This window comes from Misgurnus anguillicaudatus, chromosome 22 (genome assembly GCF_027580225.2).
Source record: "Misgurnus anguillicaudatus chromosome 22, ASM2758022v2, whole genome shotgun sequence".
In the NCBI taxonomy this organism is placed as follows: Eukaryota; Metazoa; Chordata; class Actinopteri; order Cypriniformes; family Cobitidae; genus Misgurnus; species Misgurnus anguillicaudatus.
Window position 1 is genome coordinate 35891935 of NC_073358.2, and position 18632 is coordinate 35910566.

Sequence of the window (18632 nt, forward strand, 5' to 3'; positions counted from 1 at the left end):
GCAAGTTCTAGTGCAGTCAGCACAGAAATACTCTGTAACACGCCCAACTGTTTTTTTGACAATTTGCCTACGTTTAGCATGAGGAAACAACTCTATAACTGTGTTAATAAGTCAGAATGCATGAAATACCATTGAACCACCCCTTTAATATCATTATAAACTAATTATTTTGCTGAATTGACGCTGCATTAGCAAAAAAACAGCAGGAACCTTAGTTTGCTGTCAAGGCTGACAGGCCGCTAAAATTAGTAGTACCTCAAGACAATTACACAAAAATACACGCGGATAAAATCCAATCCAAATGTTTAATGTAATGATTATTACCATGTATTTGCATTACTTTATATCCAGTTGGTTACTTTTATCCATGATTAAGCGAGATAAGCGGCATATTTTAAGTTAATAACAAGAGAAAGCAAACTATATGCAGGTGTCAGCTACATTAACATATCCAACAGATAAAAATCTGATTTCAGTTCTTTTTTATCATCACTGCAATATATCCTTTTTTTTTTTAATTAGATAATCATTAAGTGTAATTTATGTAATTTTTAATGGTATACAGTAAGTGGGAGTTTTTTATAGAAGTATTTACTTCAATACTTAAAGGCAGGATAGGCAGAAGTTATCTAAAAAACTTTTTTACAAATTTGTTTAAACTGTCTTTATATAGCAATACATTAGTAAAATGTAAGTACTCTGAAAAAGAGAGTATAAAACTCGAGTGTTTGTAGACCTCTCACCACTGTTTTAAACACAGCTAATTATTTCCATTCATGACGAAACAAATGATTGGCTTGTGCAACTATCACTCTCTCTCGCAGCAAAGTGAACAGTAAAAGCAGCATGATTGTACAATACATGTACTCTCACCAGTGTTTTGGTCCATGTACTCTTGTGAGGTATGCTGGTTTTGATGAACCCATTCTCCATTGCATTTAAAGAAGATCTGCAAGGCCGGAGTCGCACGACAACGCAACTTGATGGGGTTATTTTTGATTATGTAAGCGTCCTCTGGTTCCTGCAGGAAGTGAGGTAATGTTCCACCCACCGATGACAGGGAATCAGCTACAGCATCACCAACGGCACCTGTGAAATCAAGAGGCAGTAAATGCATGAATACATTTGGGGGCCATTTTTTGATTCATGTTTCAATACAATGTATTCCAGAATAAACTGACAAACACGTTTGTGCATGGCATGCTTCCATTAAAAATAATGAGATGTGACATCTTTTTCAAAATATGATCTGCATTTTATTTAAGTTTGTAAACATGGTGATTTTCCACTGGAGAAAATCCAGAGCTTTCCACTGACTTTGAACAGAGCGCAAAAAGCGACAATTTTACTAAAGCAATTCAAGCCATTTTCTACTTCAATAACGCATCAGGTTTCTCTGAGTGCTTTTTTGGATGAAAAGAATAAAATTAGCAATGGAAGAGGGAACAACTGATTGCTTTGTGTTAAACTGATGAGCTAAAATGGATCTGAGAGCAGAAGAAAATAAGAAAGCTCTTTCTTGGATCAAGTGTTATTTTTAAGTGTTTGTTTTTCTCCATAAAGGAAAAATTTGGATAATATACGAGATGAAAGAGAGAGAGAGTTGAGGATGGGAGGACATTCTGCATTTACTAAGGAAAGTCAACATTAGAGATATTCTATGTTTTTACTATTCTAGCAAATATATAAGTGCCATCAGGGCTCCAGACTAACTTTTTTCACTAGGAGCACGGGGGCCCAAACTGAAAATTTTAGGAGCGCAACCAGAAAATGTAGGGGCACACACTGTAAATAACATACTAACCAAATATTCACATTTCTTCTAATTTCCACTGTATTACTAATACATACTTTAATGATAGATGCAGAAAGTACAATATGCTGTTTCAAATTCAGTGACACATCACAAAAAAGGACAAATTTACTGGTCGCACATGTGCGACTGGATGTAAAATTCAGTGGCACATTCTCAAATTTTGGAGCCCTGGCCATTGTTTTGTCTCAATATGCACACCAGCAATGTTTGGAAAAACTTCTTAAATGTCCTAATTTAATAAGGCCTAGTCCTGGATTAATATAAACCATGTCTAGGAAACTGCCCAAAAGTCCAACAACGTACTTTGCACTGTGTAGAGTAAATGTAGCCATTAAAATTTAAACCTATATATTTTCTTATTTAGTATAACTAATGTACATTAGTTCATTATTTTAAAAAAATGGCAAAATTCAATGCATTTTATATATTTAAATTTTTTTCCATGTCTCTTCTGCATGTTAGTAAAGAACCAAAATGAGAATTCAAGGCCGAAACCAAAAATTCTAAAACAAGATTTTTTTCCAAAAGAAACATAATCTGAGAAAGCAGTGGTTTAAGTGGACAACAAGATTCTATCACTTAAATCTGTTCATCATTGTTTGCTTTTATTACTTATGAATGATTTCATTGGAACCACACACACTGTCGCAGTTACGCACCTGGCCTGAAGTTAACTTTCTGTGTAAAGTTTAATGGTTTGGCTAGTGATTAAACTGACCACTGTAACAAATACCTTGTTGGAAATAAAAATGTTTCGATTTCCTTAAGATAAAGGGAGATGGCGAGCATGGAAAACCCGTGTATGAAGAGAGCTTTAGCAGCGGATGTGTATTAACATTTTATACATTAATTTTACACAGTAACGTTAGCTCAGTGTAGTAGTTGCTTCACTTTGGCTATGATTTGAACTTTGGTAATTTACTTATTATTTATTTAGCTTGTTTTCAGAAATATTCTACAATAGAATGACAGTTGGTAATAATTCTGTGCGGAAGTCTACCGGAAGTTAAGTTTGGGCCACTAAAGACGTTTATGTTGTTGCTCCAGAAACTGTCTATATACTATGGCAAATGTTTTGAGATATTTTCAAAGACTCAAAACAAAGAAAACCATTATCCCGAGCTACATATTCCCAGACGTGTGGTACCTTGTTCACGGTGAAGTGCATTTTGGGCTATTTGCAGAATCACCAAGTGGAAAAGCATAGTCACACTAGGGATGTCAGGAAAATGTCACAGGTTGTCCCATGGGTAAAAAGTCGAAAGTAGGAAATATTAGATGCAGAATATTAGACATGGTTTCAAAGTTCAGGGTACAAAACATGGTTCTCACTCTAAATAATTCAAAATGAAATGTTACTCTTCCTCTGCAGACTCTTGTTTAGTCTCAAAGTGAAAACAGGGCGTAAACAGTCCTTTCTGAAAACTCTCCTCCAGATTCACAGATACTTCGTAAACTTTAGATTTGGTAGTGAAATGTGTGTATTTTAATGAATTTCAATCATTCGTAAACAGTGCACATGCACGCTCATTCACAATTAGCATAATCCCGCCTATGCACTACAACTACGCAAATTACGTATTTAGGAATGCGGTAATCCTCTGGACTCCATTCTCTGATTTGAATACATTATATTGCATACATGCATAAGAGATTAGTAGGCTACATGCCCATCAATAAATTAAAATTTTAATCTGTGTCCATCAAAGTGTTTAAGCAAGCTGAAGTAATACCTGCTCTCTTCTGAAAATGACCAGCATGGCACTACCGAAGTACTGGGCGTTATTCCGAAGATGCATTTGTGGCTGTGATTTGGAATATCCACATGTTATCTTATTTTAAACAATATTACTGAATATAAAAATGCAGTACCAAGTAATATTAACTTATCCATAGTTGAGTTGTACAAGTATGATAGTTGGTCAATGTAGTGTTTGTCCTGCCTATCCTCTACTGGATGGCTGTGTAAAAAAGGACAGGGACGTGTTTTTCCCAAAGTTTAAGAGTAAAAAAATAATAAAAACAGCAGCACAAAATAACTTGTGACATGTCATTATGATACATAGGTCATAGTTTAGTCTAAAACAATACAGAACGTTAATGTTTTAGGCACCATTTACACGTGGTAGGGAGCAGATGTACATTTCTTTCATATTAACTAACAGTTTGAAAATACGAACATTTTCATGAATACGAAAAATTTCACAAGAATGACTTTACGAATGATTCACACAAAAATGTGTTCTGCTTGTGCTTCATGTATGAGACCCAATGTTCAGATTTCAATACTTTCTCAACTGCACCATTTTCAGTGTCACCTGTGATTATTCACATCTCATGAAGAGCAGCACAGCAACCTTTGGTGTCAAAATTGTCTCTCAGCTTTTTCTTTTGCATGTACTGTTGGCCACGTTTGAAAGCTGTCTGAAAAACAAATTTATTTCAGCTGTAGCTCCAATCGCACACCATCAGGTGACCTTTACAGTGCCAAACCTTGAATATAACAATTCGGTATGGTATTAGAAATGCAACAATATGCAATCTTTTTTTACAGCAGTGTCACATTTCTGTAGAGCTCAGTCTGAGAATAGTCTGAGCCTTCTTTCTATACCAGCAAAAACAAACTTATCCAGCTCCCTGTCTCCACATCCGTAACTCATTTTCCAATGATGAATAAAAGGGATAACCTGAAATGACTCCAGATCCATCTGCCATCTGTTGCTGTGAAGAGCCTAAGCTTTATTTCACCTAAACTGCCCCGCCATGAATTAAACATGAATCCAACGCTGCATCAAGTACCAAACTTCAGCAAAAAATATATGCTAAAATAATAACAAAATCAAGATGTCATTTTGATTCCGAATGAATTATTTAAAAGCTAGAAACCTAGAATATAGAAAGAGCTGATTGTATGAAATCCATCTATATATGGATTATTGTAATAAACAAAACAGTGGCAATAAAAAAGACCAACACAGAGCACAAGGTGAATGCTAAAGACAACTCTTATCAGTATGGTTATGTTCTTGACCTCCTGCTCTTTTATCTAAATGCAAACCTGTATTGATCTGTACAAAACTGATACCATCAATTTATTCACACAACACAGCATCTTAAAATGCCCTTTTACATTATGGGTCAACGGGTGAATTTGCAAGACCACTTTGTACATGTGTCAGCATATATGCAAGTAATTACAAGACGAGTAGCTTTCCTGTAGCTAAACCAGCAGAGCAACGCCAAGGTCATCGGTTCGATACCCAGGGAATGCACATATTCATTAAATATATAGGTTAATTGCACTGTATTTCGCTTTGGACAGCAACTGCATCCATGAAAATGTAATAGAGACTAGCCAAGGTCAAATACGCAATGGGTTTTAATTCTAAATGCTTTCATTTAATCTGCGCAAGTTAAGCAGCAATAACAGCGATTCAGTAGATCATAAAACACACCTAATTATAAACACTTTCCTTCCCATGTGCAAATTCAATGATAAACTGTAATGAAGTACAAAAGAATAATAGGGGGTGTGGAGGTTAATGGGCCCATGCGTATCTCAGAGCGGGCAAGAGTTCATACTGAATCCCAGAGTGCTAACTGTTAGCCTTGTCCTTTTAGCAATGCATGCACACTTAATGCAATAAAACATAATGCATAATTAGGACAGGGGGCAATCCGCAATGCTCTATAACAGTGCCCGCCAACCCATTGGTCGTCATTCAACAGCAATGCTGGCTATTTTCTCCATCAAATTTGAGACAGTCTCAAAACCGCAGTTTGAAATCACCTCAGTTTCCTACGTCACAAACATGTAACCAATCCCATCATACAGCTGGACAAGTGGATCAGTAGTTCGAGCCATATGTAAAGTACAGTATGGATGCCACACAGACATGCTCACACATGGTGCGTGAATGATTTAACCTGTTAACATCAGAGCTAAAAGATTATTCGTATGTGTAAATCGGACTTAGCAGTTATGTGTCTGAAACTGCTAAATGTATCATTTATTTACATATACATTTATGGTCCGAGGTGGTAGAAAAAGTGGGAAACTAGATGTTGTACATCTTGTTCAAATGGAGGTTTCTGCAGGGCCTGAATTTAATGAGGATAGTCACAATTAGTTGATTACCCTGAGCCCTTGATAAAAAAGTCCTTGACAGGCAGGGGGTCCGACAATCTGTGAAGAAAAGTGATAATGCATTACATCTGCAAGTCAGCTCATCTGCAAGTCAGTGTGGCACACGGCTAAGGGGTTTAACAACTTAAAACATGTCTGCTATGATGGCTACTTTGGTGAATATAATACAGTAATCTGCTTCTGTCATTGGAGCTTCTTATTGAAAGGGTCTGAACTATAGCATGACCAGTTATAATGTCAAACTGACACACAATGATAGATTAGAATCGATACACTGTAAAAAATCCAACTTTAAAATGTTCATTCAACAAAGAACATTAAGTAACTTGAACAAAGATTTCTTTGATGAAGGGCGTCAGTTGATTATTTTGTGTTCACTGAATGAAAAGAGCATAATCATTCAGCTAACAAATATTATTTTGTTGACTGGACTTAGATGAAAAAGTTTTTGTCCAATTCGTTCACTCAACTTGCCAACCTGAGTAATCTGAACAAGCAATTAAAAAAAAAACAATGGTCGGAATGGTTCCCAGCATGCATTGCGACATGTTCACTTCTTTGGTTAATATTTACTAAAAAAGATGACTGTTTTAATGTTTGCTGGATTTAATTATGTTGTTATGTTGTTAATGTTAGTTATATGTTGTATTTAGAGTAATTTTTAAAGAATTATGTTTGTTCATTGTTACCATGATTGAGAAGTGTGTGTTCAGTGTAGAGGGCAGCACAATGAGTTAGCACGCATCATAGTTGCCTCACAGCAAAAAAAGGTCTCTGTTTCAAAAAAGGACTAAGTCAGACAAAGACTTTGTTAAGGAGACCTTTCTTTGTGGAGTATGCATGTTCTCTCTGTGAGATTGTGGGTTCACTCCCACAGTCCAAAACATGCAGATGCTTTTATCCAAAGCGACTTACACTGCATTAAAAGCTAGACATTTTTATCAGTACTTGTGTTCCCTGGGTTTGAACTAGAGGTCGACCGATATGGGTTTTTTTATGGCCGATGCCGATGCCGATATGAAGCAAGCAATGTGGCCGATTGGCCGATATAACGCCGATATAAGAAATGAAATTAAAGTAAATAAAAAGCATACCAACAATTAATGAAAGTAAATTAACATTTATTAAGCATAATATGTATAAACAATTAGTGCAATTTATGTGTTTAACTTAAACATACAGAAATTAAAGATTTATAAAAAAAATTATGCAAAAAATATAATAGTACTTTACTTAGTAAGAGGTTGTTTTTACTTTCCTAAAGTTAAAAATATATTACTAAACAAAAAAGATTGGTAACACTTTACAATAAGGTTCATTACTTAACTACATTGGTTAACATTAACTAATAATGAACTGCACTTATACAGCATTTATTAATATTTTTAATGTTAATTTCAGCCATTACCAATACTTTATTAAAATCTTGTTAACATTAATTTATACACTGTGAACTAACATGAACAAACAATGCTTTATTTCTATTAACTAACATTAACAAAGATTAATAAAAACTGTAACAAATGTATTGCTCATGGTTTGTTCATGTTAGTTAATATATTACCTAATGTTAACTAATGAATCTTATTGTAAAGTGTTACCAAAAGATTTATCTCTGTTTTTCCGTTTTGTCTTTGTAAAAACAACACGACAAAATGCACAGCCTACGTTATAACAGTATTTGCTTATTTAGCGACATGTAGCTTAGCATCAAAACAAAACAAACTTAAACATGACAATGTACAATCCGGTGCACACATTAGGTTATCATGCACAGTTAAATGCGGTGGATAATGAAGAAGAATAAATAGAAATGCAAACATATTAGCAAGTTATGTACTTACCATACAACGTGCGTCTCGTCCTCCTAACACACACCTGCGTGCACGCCCAGCTTTCATGCTGGGCTTCGGTGGCGCTGGTTATTGCGGAGGGAAACAGCGTCTTTTTTATAAGTTACCGACAACAACGCGCATATCTGAGGAAGAGCCGGTCGCGGAATTTGTCACTGTTTGGTAGGTAAAAAAATTTCAGTATGTTTTAAATCTATTTGTGTCCCAAGTTGTTGTTACCGGCGCCGAGCTGCGGATATGACAGCTCACGGAACATTTTAAGTGAGACTTTGCTGCATGCCGGAGTTTTATACACAACACAACATCATTTTTATAAGGAAATGATGGTTGGTTATTTCACTGTGGCAGACTAGCTATGTATTTGACGTCGGGTGGTGCAGCAAGAGCCGGTCGGCGTGAGGCACGGGGATCTGCGGGAGTGTTTTTAAAGCATATGAAGCAGATTGCTCTCGCAGTGCATTGACGTCATGCACCAACCGGCGCTGTGGGGTCGAGTGCATTCGTCTTCCTAAGGAACAAAATGCTAATGCGCTAACGTGACCAAAGCGGAGAATTTATCGGCCAAATGGAAAGATTTATCCGCCGATGCCGATAATAAGAAATGTCCAAATATCGGCCGATTTATCGGCCTCGGCGATATATCGGTCGACCCCTAGTTTGAACCCATGACCTTTTGTGCTACAAACACAATTTTCTACCACTGAGCTACACAGGAACACAAGAACTGTCTTTTACCCAACTTGTATGTGTATTAACTTTATGGATAGATGCTGGAATACAGTTGTAATAGTTGAGAGGATTTAAGTCACTAGTTGAGTAAACTTAGAAATTTGCTAATAGCCTAATCAGTTTAAGTTGGTTCAACTTTTGGTGTAAGTTGTCATTGCTCAGTAAATTGAGTTAGGTGAACTACATCATCCACAAGTTGAGTAAACTCAAAAAAGCTGTGCAGCAAGTTGCCTTGAAAATGTAAGTTAAGTCAACTTTTTATTTTTTACAGTGTATTTGTTTATAAACCTAAAAGTAGGGGTGGGCGATAAACCGGTAGACATAATTAACCGGTAGAAAATTGTCAACCGGTATCGATTTTCGTTTCTATCGAGGTTACGTGCCCACGTCACGCTCCTGTGCGCGTGGTCACGAAAACGTAACGTTTGTACACGTATTTAAGCACTGCAGTTTTAAAACAAGTTATTTTAAGCCATTGAAACACAGACAACAGATCTGTATGCGTGCGTTCTTTCTGTGTGTCAGGAGCGGACAAGTCGCGCAGCCGCTGCTTTTTCTGTCTGTGAGGAACGCGCAAGTCGCGCGACTGCTGCTCATTAAGCTCGCGAGCATTTTTCCCGCTTTATTGGCCTTAAATGCATATATGCGTCAAAATTCCCGTCTTTGCAAGCATCCTCATAAACACGACCAGTCAGGTCTTAAGAGAAAGTAAACAGCTAAAACAGAAAGCGCATGTGTGACAGTGTATTGGATCTGGACGTTGGTCTTAAAGGGGAAGTTACCTAATTTTGCTCCCGTCTGTCACTCGTGTTAATCAAACAGCATTGAGAGAAAATCTCTCACTGCTCCTGATTAAATCACTTTTCTACCTTAAATAAAAATATGTATAGGCTTATACATACATGCATAATTATTTATTATCATTCTTATATGACTGTTTATCTTCAGAGAGCTTGAGTTTTGTTTGCTTTTTATCTTCTTTCTATGCTTGTATATGTTTTTTTGTGAGAAGTATGAACATTTCTATGGTATTAAAGATTTAAACCTTATTAAAAGTGAAATTATTATGTAAAATTTGAAATGTATGTTAATATATTCTTAATATTTGTTTTTAAAAATGTGCTGTGCTGCACCACGTTGAAATAAACATGTGAATTAAAGGACAAGTTCGGTATTTTACACTTAAAGCCCTGTTTTCAGATTGTTTATGATGAAATAGAACGGTTTTGACTGAAATTTGGACATATGATGCTGGCCCGAGAATTTTCGGGTGTTTCTTGTATCACCTCCCGCCTCTATAATGGCTTTATAGGTGCACAGGAACAATCCTTCCTAAAATGCATTAAACTTTCATTTACAAAGACGTGAAACTCACCGAGTGGTCAGGGGTGTTCACTGATATGCTCACACAAAAAAAAGATGCAAAAGATGCTTTCCAACAGGTTTTATCGTCGTTTTTGCCAACTCCATTGACTTGAATTAGATGTGCTGTGAGGTACAGTATTACTCCGCGCCAGGAACCTTGTTTGTATTCTTGCAATTGGCAAAGGTGGATTATCGCCACCAACTGGACTGGAGTGTCTATTATTCAAGCTCTCAGCGGAAGAATGTACGGATGTGAAGCACTAGGAAAAATAAGTCCACAAGTTTACAACGAATGGTAAAACACCTGTTGGAAAGCATCTTTTGCAGCGATTTTTGTGTGAGCATATCAGTGAACACCCCTGACCACTCGGTGAGTTTCACGTCTTTATAAACGAAAGTTTAATGCATTTTAGGAAGGATTGTTCCAGTGCACCTATACACCCATTGTAGAGGTGGGAGGTGATAGAACAAACACCCGAAAATTCTCGGCCAGCATCATATGTCCAAATTTCAGTCAAAACCGTTTTATTTCATCATAAACAGGGCTTTAGGTGTAAAATACCGAACTTGTCCTCTAAATGAAGACTCTATTCAGAAAATCTGTTAATAAAAATGAATTGGATCGTTTGATGAAAACGTAATCTTGCAATTGTTTAACAGCAAATCTGTATGTCTCTATATAACAGAACTGATATTAGTCATTATGTGCCAAAGTAACACTAAGCCTCCAGTCACACATCCCTCATAAAGCATATTTCTAATGTATCAATTAACAGTTTAAAATATACCAGCAAATTCCATGTCAATTTTGGTATTTTTGACAGACATCAACCCGAGGTCAAGCTTGCCTGAAAGTGTGCTACACAGAAACGACATTAATCAGAAATGCATTTGACACGTGAGCCCTCATCCCCAGACATCCACTTCATGTAGTTACACATCACTGCTCCAGTATCTGCAACAAAAACCCCAGACCTTTAAAAGCAGGCACAGTATTTTCACACCCAAACCTCTTATGGATCCAGACGAGAGGGCGAGAGTCACACAATCATGTTGGGCGGGGGGTTACATGGTGAGCACGCTGTTGGATTTCAGAATTTTAACGCAGAAGTGTCAGAAAGTGTCAAGATAATGCATGCTAAGGTGAAAGGGAGAGAGTGGGTGAAAAAAGAACAGGAAGTGAGAGAGAGCGAGAGGGAGGTTTTTGGTTATAATTAATGTCTCAAATACCTATCCATCTGTTCGCACACACAAAAGCACACATGCTGTGTTTATAATGATAAAAGCAAACATTTAAGTGTTTTTCCTGCCTTTGTCCAATTATTGCTATAAAAATATTCTGAATGAGTTTCACACAAAATCCCAATAATCCTGAATCAAAATGCTTTGACTGTTTATCTGTAATATGAGATAAATTGAGGTTTTAGTACTCAAGGTAAATATTCACAAATTTACTCACAGAAATACCTTTCAATCCAATCCAATACCATAGACTATAACTTCAAATTGTGGAGTTAGTGGCATTACAGTACCTTAACATTTGAACAGTTAAAATAGACACCCCAGACAGACGCAGGGAGTTTCCACTGGGCGCCAGACTTCATATTTTAACATGACTGCCATATATTTTAAACCGGAGGAATATTAGAGAAAAAAATGGATACAAGGGCCTACTCCCCTACTGCGCCTGACTCATAATTGTCAAAAAGGAAAGACCATGTAAATGAAGGTGAGCAAGTTATTAGTGACCAGGCTGGTGATGAAGATCAAAGCAGTGAAAAGCTTCTGGGAGAAAAACAGTATGGAGTAAAGATCCAGTAACAAATATTCGTCTGCCTTTGAATTTACAGAACTGGTTAACACTAATGAATTGCGTGGCCCGGTGGACTCTTTAATGTGCTTATTTGATGAAGATCCTTCGAGCACATGACATTTTGTGCCACTTTGTATGCCACCCAATCTGGACAAACTTTCTGCCACTGAAGAAATGTGTTTTCATGGCAATTAACATCACGCCTATGTTGAGATTGCATCCTCTTATGCTTAGATGAGAGACACTTCATTTCCATTTTGATGAGTATGATTTTCTGCTAGTTTCTGGACAGACAACGTGCAATTACTGCATCTTTGAAACAGGAACCAAAATGATCAAAAACATCATTCTGAAACCATTCAAAGGTCTCTGCATAAAACTAGAAGAAAGATCAGTAGACCTTTTTTACCATAGTCCAGAAAAGAAAGAGACCTTGGAGAAGACTACTTGAATTGTGATTGCATTTCATGTGTGAGTTGTGTGAAAGATACTGTAAGGTGTAAGAATTCTGTCAACCATCTTCAGTCTTTCACGCTTCCGTAATGTGACAAGGACCAAATAGGATGCGACTGGAATACAGATGTCATGGACAAAATCTGCTGTTGACTTCCATGAGCCTGAGCACATGCTGTTTTGGCAAGCTGTTGCCTACCGACTATGCATACTATAATAAACTATGATACTGATAAATATAATTATATAGATTGTGATGATATCAAAGACATCACCCATCTTTATTTCTCTTAACCCTTTAACTGCCTGGGTTTCATATTCATACCTGTGAATGATCAGAAATTTATATTTCTCAGCAAATAGTACATTCTGACTACAGACATAGATGATCTGAAAACATTAGCTTAGCTTTTCTACTTTTACCATAAAGTGACAAATCAACCACTTGGTAAAAAAAATTATTAAAAACATACTAAGGGCTCTATCATACACCAGGCGCAATGCAGTGCAATGCGCGACGCAAGTGTCTTTTGCTAGTTTCAACCCGACGCAATGATCATTTTCAAGTTTAGCGCCACGTCGTTTAAATAGCAAATGCATTTGCGCCAAATTTTGCGCCAAAATAAAACCCGGTCTAAATCTAAAGTCAATGGCGCAATATTGTTTTTGTTATTTAATGAGCGTGTTAGAAATATGCGCCTTTAAAAGGGACGACAACGCAGGTTTGCTTATCACAAACATGGATTCGCAGCAGCACAAAAACGCTTTTAAATATGAAAAATTAAAGGATTCAAATGTAAAAGATTACATTGAGTTTCTTGGACATAAATGAGGACCGAATATGAAACGTTAGAAGGCGTAAAGAGCTGCTTCACATGTAACCTGGTAAGTAAATAAATGCTTTGCTTTAAACAAATGCATCTATTTTAAATGATTTTTTAAATGTAATTTATTGTATATGATGACTCTGTACCTGTGGATATGGTTAGATGAGAAACAATTTTAAGTAATGCTTAAAAAAACTCATGCCGCTGTCAGAGTGCTGAAACGGCTCTCCGCACGTTTGTAAAATTTTTTATCTCTTGTTTGTTAAAAATAAAGTATTTTGGAGTACAAACCTTTTCTTGCATATTTGCTAATTATTTTATGAGATTACAATGATTATGTGGGATATCAATACATTTACAGCAATTAAAATCCTGCTATTTTTACTTCCATGACTAAAAGAAAACGGCTTTTAAAGGTTTAAATCCCCCCCCCCCAAAAAACAATGTCAATACAAATGAAAGCAACAAAACTTTTAACATTAATCTTAAACTGGTGGTGGTCTTCTTCGTTCGCTAGGTTTTTAGTTTCCAAATCCGCCATCTAAATAGGGATTAGGCATGGCACCAGGCGCAACTTGCTTTTAAAGGGGATGAGAGCTGAGACTATCATTGGTTTATTGGACATTACGCCCAAAACACACCCATTACTCATTACGAGAATAGGAACAACCCTTTAAGGCCGGGCGCTTGGCGCACAAACCATTTTTCCAGTCGTTAAATTAGCAAAAGTGGCATCAGACATGCCCTTTTAGACAGTGCCCGTGCGCTTTAGACAATGCGCTTAGATCGTTCAAATAGGGCCCTAAAGTTTTTTTATGGCACCAAGTAATAATTTTGTACAGTTAGGGCTCTTACAGTGTAATATGTCAAAAAATATGCTTTCCTTGCAAATTTTACCAAAAACAGTTCACATGGCAGGAGTGATTTCTTTGTCTCTAAAATCTATCTAAGAAGAAATGATGTGACAAGTGCTGTTGATTGACACTCTGACATCTAGTGGATTTTATGGCATAACATACCTCAAGCAAATGGTAGAGATGGCTCAGTCAGCTTAAGCACTCCTCTCAATAAAATATTTTGACTAAAAATGTGCTCAACCATTTGTTGAGAGGTACTTAAAGGGCTAAGAATGGCTGCATGGCCTATAAGATTCAAGAGTTTTATAAGTTATATGCATATACAACCTGTAGTGAAATATAGATTTGGTCATGGCTCTACAATGAGGATAGCATGATGGCCCGGTGCCAGTGTGAGCAGCTGACAGAACTGTCACTGTGGCACCATCACAAAAGTTTATAATTTGCACGTGTTTTGAGGCCTTGCCAATTTAAATATTCAAAAAAAGAAGACGCAAAAAACACATGTCAACGCGTTATTGTGCTATAACCTTATTATTAAGGCTATGGGTCAAAAATACAATCATCACAAAAAAACAATAATCAGGGCCAGTGGAAAAACCTTTAGCGTCGAGCCCTGTCTTGTTCAATCTCTTTAGACTGTGCAAACAATAACCATAAACATTTCAAATTATAGAAATACAATAAACCACAGAAGCCACAAGGAGCTTTACTTATTGACAGCCAGCTTCTCCTCTGTATTCACTTTGTGATATTGTTTAGTTCTACTTCATCTAGTTTCAAGGATGTGGGTTAAGAAAGTCATGCCACTAGATGACTGCTTGGTCAAGTGTAAAAAGGAATCTGTACTCAAAGCTCACACTGCAAGTATACATCTAGCTCTTCGACTTGCTTACTTCTTCTCTTTACTTTACAGATCCAACTATACTCTCAATTCCACACATTCAGCAGTCCTCACACTTCTGCATTTCATTACAAGTGTCATTTTACCTTATCAGCAACAAAAGTTCTCAAATTTGTCTGCAGTGTCTGGCTCCCTCACCCCCTCTCACATTTACCTTAGGCTGCATGCCCATCCGCTCGATGGGCACATGAGGCCAACAAGCCAGTCTGGCAGAAGACATCTGGGACAAAAGGCACTGCTGCATCAACAGTCCTCACAACTGGGCCGGAAATAGCTGTGTCTTTAGTGGCGAAAAAGTCAAGTCGAAACCTTGCCATTACTTGCTTTTTGTATTTTTCCAACTATGGCCATTAATGATGTCCATTGTGTATATCAGGCTTTGCTGAATCTGTAAATGTGAGTTAAGCGTCTTTAAAAGCTCTGTGAGGACACAAAGGAAGACATAGCACTCCAGTCTCCACATAACTAGTAATGATCAAGAGTGTAATTTCCTAGAGAGCTTATCTGTGTCACTCTTACTCAGGTGATTGCAAAGAATAAGTGGCTTCTTCAAACTCATGGGTATTAATTACATTTGCAAATGAGAAATGTTTGATGATTGAATTTGCTTTTTTAAATCACATCACGTAGTTTGGTAACACAGTACGGACACCAAAGATGTATCGCAATTCTTGATATTTAATATTATATCAAGTGTAAAATTAAATAACACTCTGCTTCCAGAGATTTATATATATCTGGCAGCATATAATGAGACTTAGTAGCCTAAGCATTCCAATAGGTATCATTTCTCAAAGAGTAGATGAAACCCTATATTCCAGCAACAATGGATACATTCATACAATAAGATTTAAAGTCAAAATAATCACAAATTCTCTAATGTGTAGTGCAACGTGACACTGTATATTCAGATGCAACCATACAGACCGTTATTCCAATGTTGCATTAGGAAGTCTTTTAAAATAAGATCAGATATTAAACTAATTTAACTGAAAACCTGTCATTTTGAAACAAGTAAATTATACATTACATGTTAAGTGGTGAAAAAATCAGATATTTTTCTAAAAGAAAATCTTACTGAGAGCAATTACGTTCAAGTTTCACAATAGACACGTTTTACATTAGCAGAGAGGATATTATTACGGCAGCTACTGACTTCCATTAAAAAAAAAGTCATAAAAAGTGTTGGATAAAGGCACTTTAAAGGCACATTTTTCATATTCAACAATGTAAAGTTTGAGAAAATTCACATTTGTAATCTAATTGATTTTTTACCCACACAAAATGGAACATAATGAAAAGACATCGTCATAAAAAGACAATTTTAATAAGTAAAATTTCCCTGTCTATTTAGCGCCTCCATTAGTACTTTCTATAACAATTTTACACTGGACTACAAGACCTATATAATTTTTATTGCAGGATATAAACAATAGGTAGAAAACTGAGAGAACACATTGTAAACCTTACTGATTTTGATTATGAATATTAATCAGGTGACATCAGGAGCATTTGTCTAGTTGTTCACTCAAAATGCTGTTATTTTTAACCCAGCATTGTGTCAAAAAGGGATGAACCCTACAGTATGGGTTGTAATTTAACCTATGCTGGGTTGTTTCAACCCAAATTGCTCAGTTGTCATTTTCTGGGTTAATTTATGCAATAAAATGCTAAATGCCTAAATGCAAATGTAATTGAACCCAGGGGCTGGGTTTGTCCCTTTCAGCCTGGTCTTACTGTTAATACGTCTTTTATTTTGATATCATGCCATGTCTTACTTCACCATTCACTTCCTGTTTGTATTGTATAAAGCCTGTTCATTCACCATCACACCTTGCGAAGCTGTGTCAGTGTAATCTGCATTTAATCCGGCATCTCTCTGGTCAAGGCTCGCATTTCGAATTTTTAAAAGTACGGATGGCAATGCAGCAAATCTGTGACGTAGCATGCAAGAGCCAATGAGCGTTTAATATCAGTACCGTAAAGTAATGTGTCGAAAAGCTTCTTGAGGGGCAATATTTGAATTAAAAATTAACTCAAAAGTCGAGATTTAACGTTTATGGTTGCTGAAGAGAACTGGGATCAAGTTCGCTGGATAAGGGCTAAATATGGATCTGTTCCTTGCAATCATTTCATGTAATTATTATTGCATAGGAGAAGACAGCATAGGAGAAAACTCGTTTTTGTGTGTCATGGCAAACTAAATATAACAAAATGGTAAAATGATTACTGAAATGTTATTCATTTTAAGGTTTTTAAGTGTTGTCTTGTTTAATAAGGTTTAAAAACATTTCATTAGGGACAAATAAGTCCGAAAATATGACTAAAAACATGTCATTATGTGTAAGAAAAGCAAATGCCCGCGATTATTTTTAAATAATGAATAGGAATACTGTTAAGATATTAATACGAAAATAAGTAACGTATTAGTCCTGTTGATATTATATATTTCAACGTGTTTTAAAACGTAAGTAAATGTATGTGTGGTAAATCAGAAACAAATGTAATGATTTCAAAAAAGGTGGGTAGTGGGTACTAGTATGAATTTCCATTAATCCTGTTTATGATTAGAATATATGAAGAGTTTGGTTCCAAAACGCAACAAACGCCATTTTTGAAAAAAATGAGTTACTGCCAAAATCAGTATTATATCAGGTCAGTAGTTAAAAGTAAATAATTAATTTTACACAAAATCCAATACCCGCCGTGATATTCTGTCATCTTTTCTCCCTTTTTTCCCAAAATGCGACAAACGCCACTGCTCCTTTTTTACAGAACGCAATAAATCCATTTCTGATATTACAGCGCACCAGTCACGCAATGTAAACAAACATGGCGGCGCACCGAGTACACGGAATCCTAATTTTCCTCATCTACTTTGTACTTCGTGATCAACAAACAAAACAAAATAATACTTTAATGGCATTGCCAAACCTGTGATGGTTTTCTGTGACGGGAAAGAAACGTAAGCCATCAACAGCTAATATTTCCGCGAGAGGCACTCGGTTGCTTGTTCTCCAGACAGCATCAAGCTTCTCATGCTAAAACATTGTGTTCTTAATATAACAAAGTAAGTGTTTTGGTTAATGCCATTAATGTTTATTTTTAATCATTGTATACCACTAGTCAACTAAATAAATATAAAATGGTAAAGATGAATGCACATTTATACATTGATTTAATAGATTTATAGCATTTTGAAATAAAAAACTGTCATGGATTTATTGCATTTTGTGGAAAAAACAATTCGTTTTTATAATAAATCTTTGAAAATCAAGTTATGGATTTGAATTTTTCATGTTTTTATAACCTAAAGATGCTATGTGAAAGTTTGTAAAAGAAAATAGTGGTTTTCATCTTGTCACTTTCTTGGTATAGAAAACACATTTTACCGAAATTGTCAAAATGGATTTATTGCGTTTTGGAACCAAACTCTTCATATAGTTGTTAGCTTAGTTATTAAGTGAACTGATAAATTCTTTGCAAAAGAACAATACAGACCCTTGATATGGCGATATGGTTTAGAAGTGTATACAATAATAGAAAGTGACAGCTAATGAAAGAAAAGACAGTCCTGTCTTGTCTGGCTTGTTAATAATGACTAAAGCTCAGATAATTTTAAGTCAATACTGGAATAATGTATATGGTGTAGTGGCTGGTTCATTTATATGAGATACAATTTCTCATTAATCTTTTAACTAATTTCCTGATAAATGGATGTATTTTAAGAAAACAACACAAGGAGAGCAAATATGATTTCTAACTCTAGGGGGCTGCGCCAAATTCTATTTTAAATTTATTTTAGTGTGCGAATGGACCTCTGAGGATATTACTTTTCCATCCTTTTTTATTCCAGTTCATTCTTTTT

The 18632-nt window shown here is 36.0% G+C and overlaps 1 protein-coding gene across 4 annotated transcripts in view; it reads right to left on the reverse strand.

Moving 5' to 3' along the window:
• unc5db (unc-5 netrin receptor Db) overlaps positions 1–18632 on the reverse strand; it is a 248206-nt gene that overhangs the window by 110798 nt on the left and 118776 nt on the right. For all 4 annotated transcript variants that reach the window (XM_055199193.2, XM_055199191.2, XM_055199192.2 and 1 more), the window contains exon 2: positions 874–1089. In XM_055199193.2, coding sequence (XP_055055168.2) covers positions 874–889 — 16 coding nt within the window. In that variant the 5' untranslated portion in view covers positions 890–1089. The remainder of the gene's footprint in view (positions 1–873; positions 1090–18632) is intronic.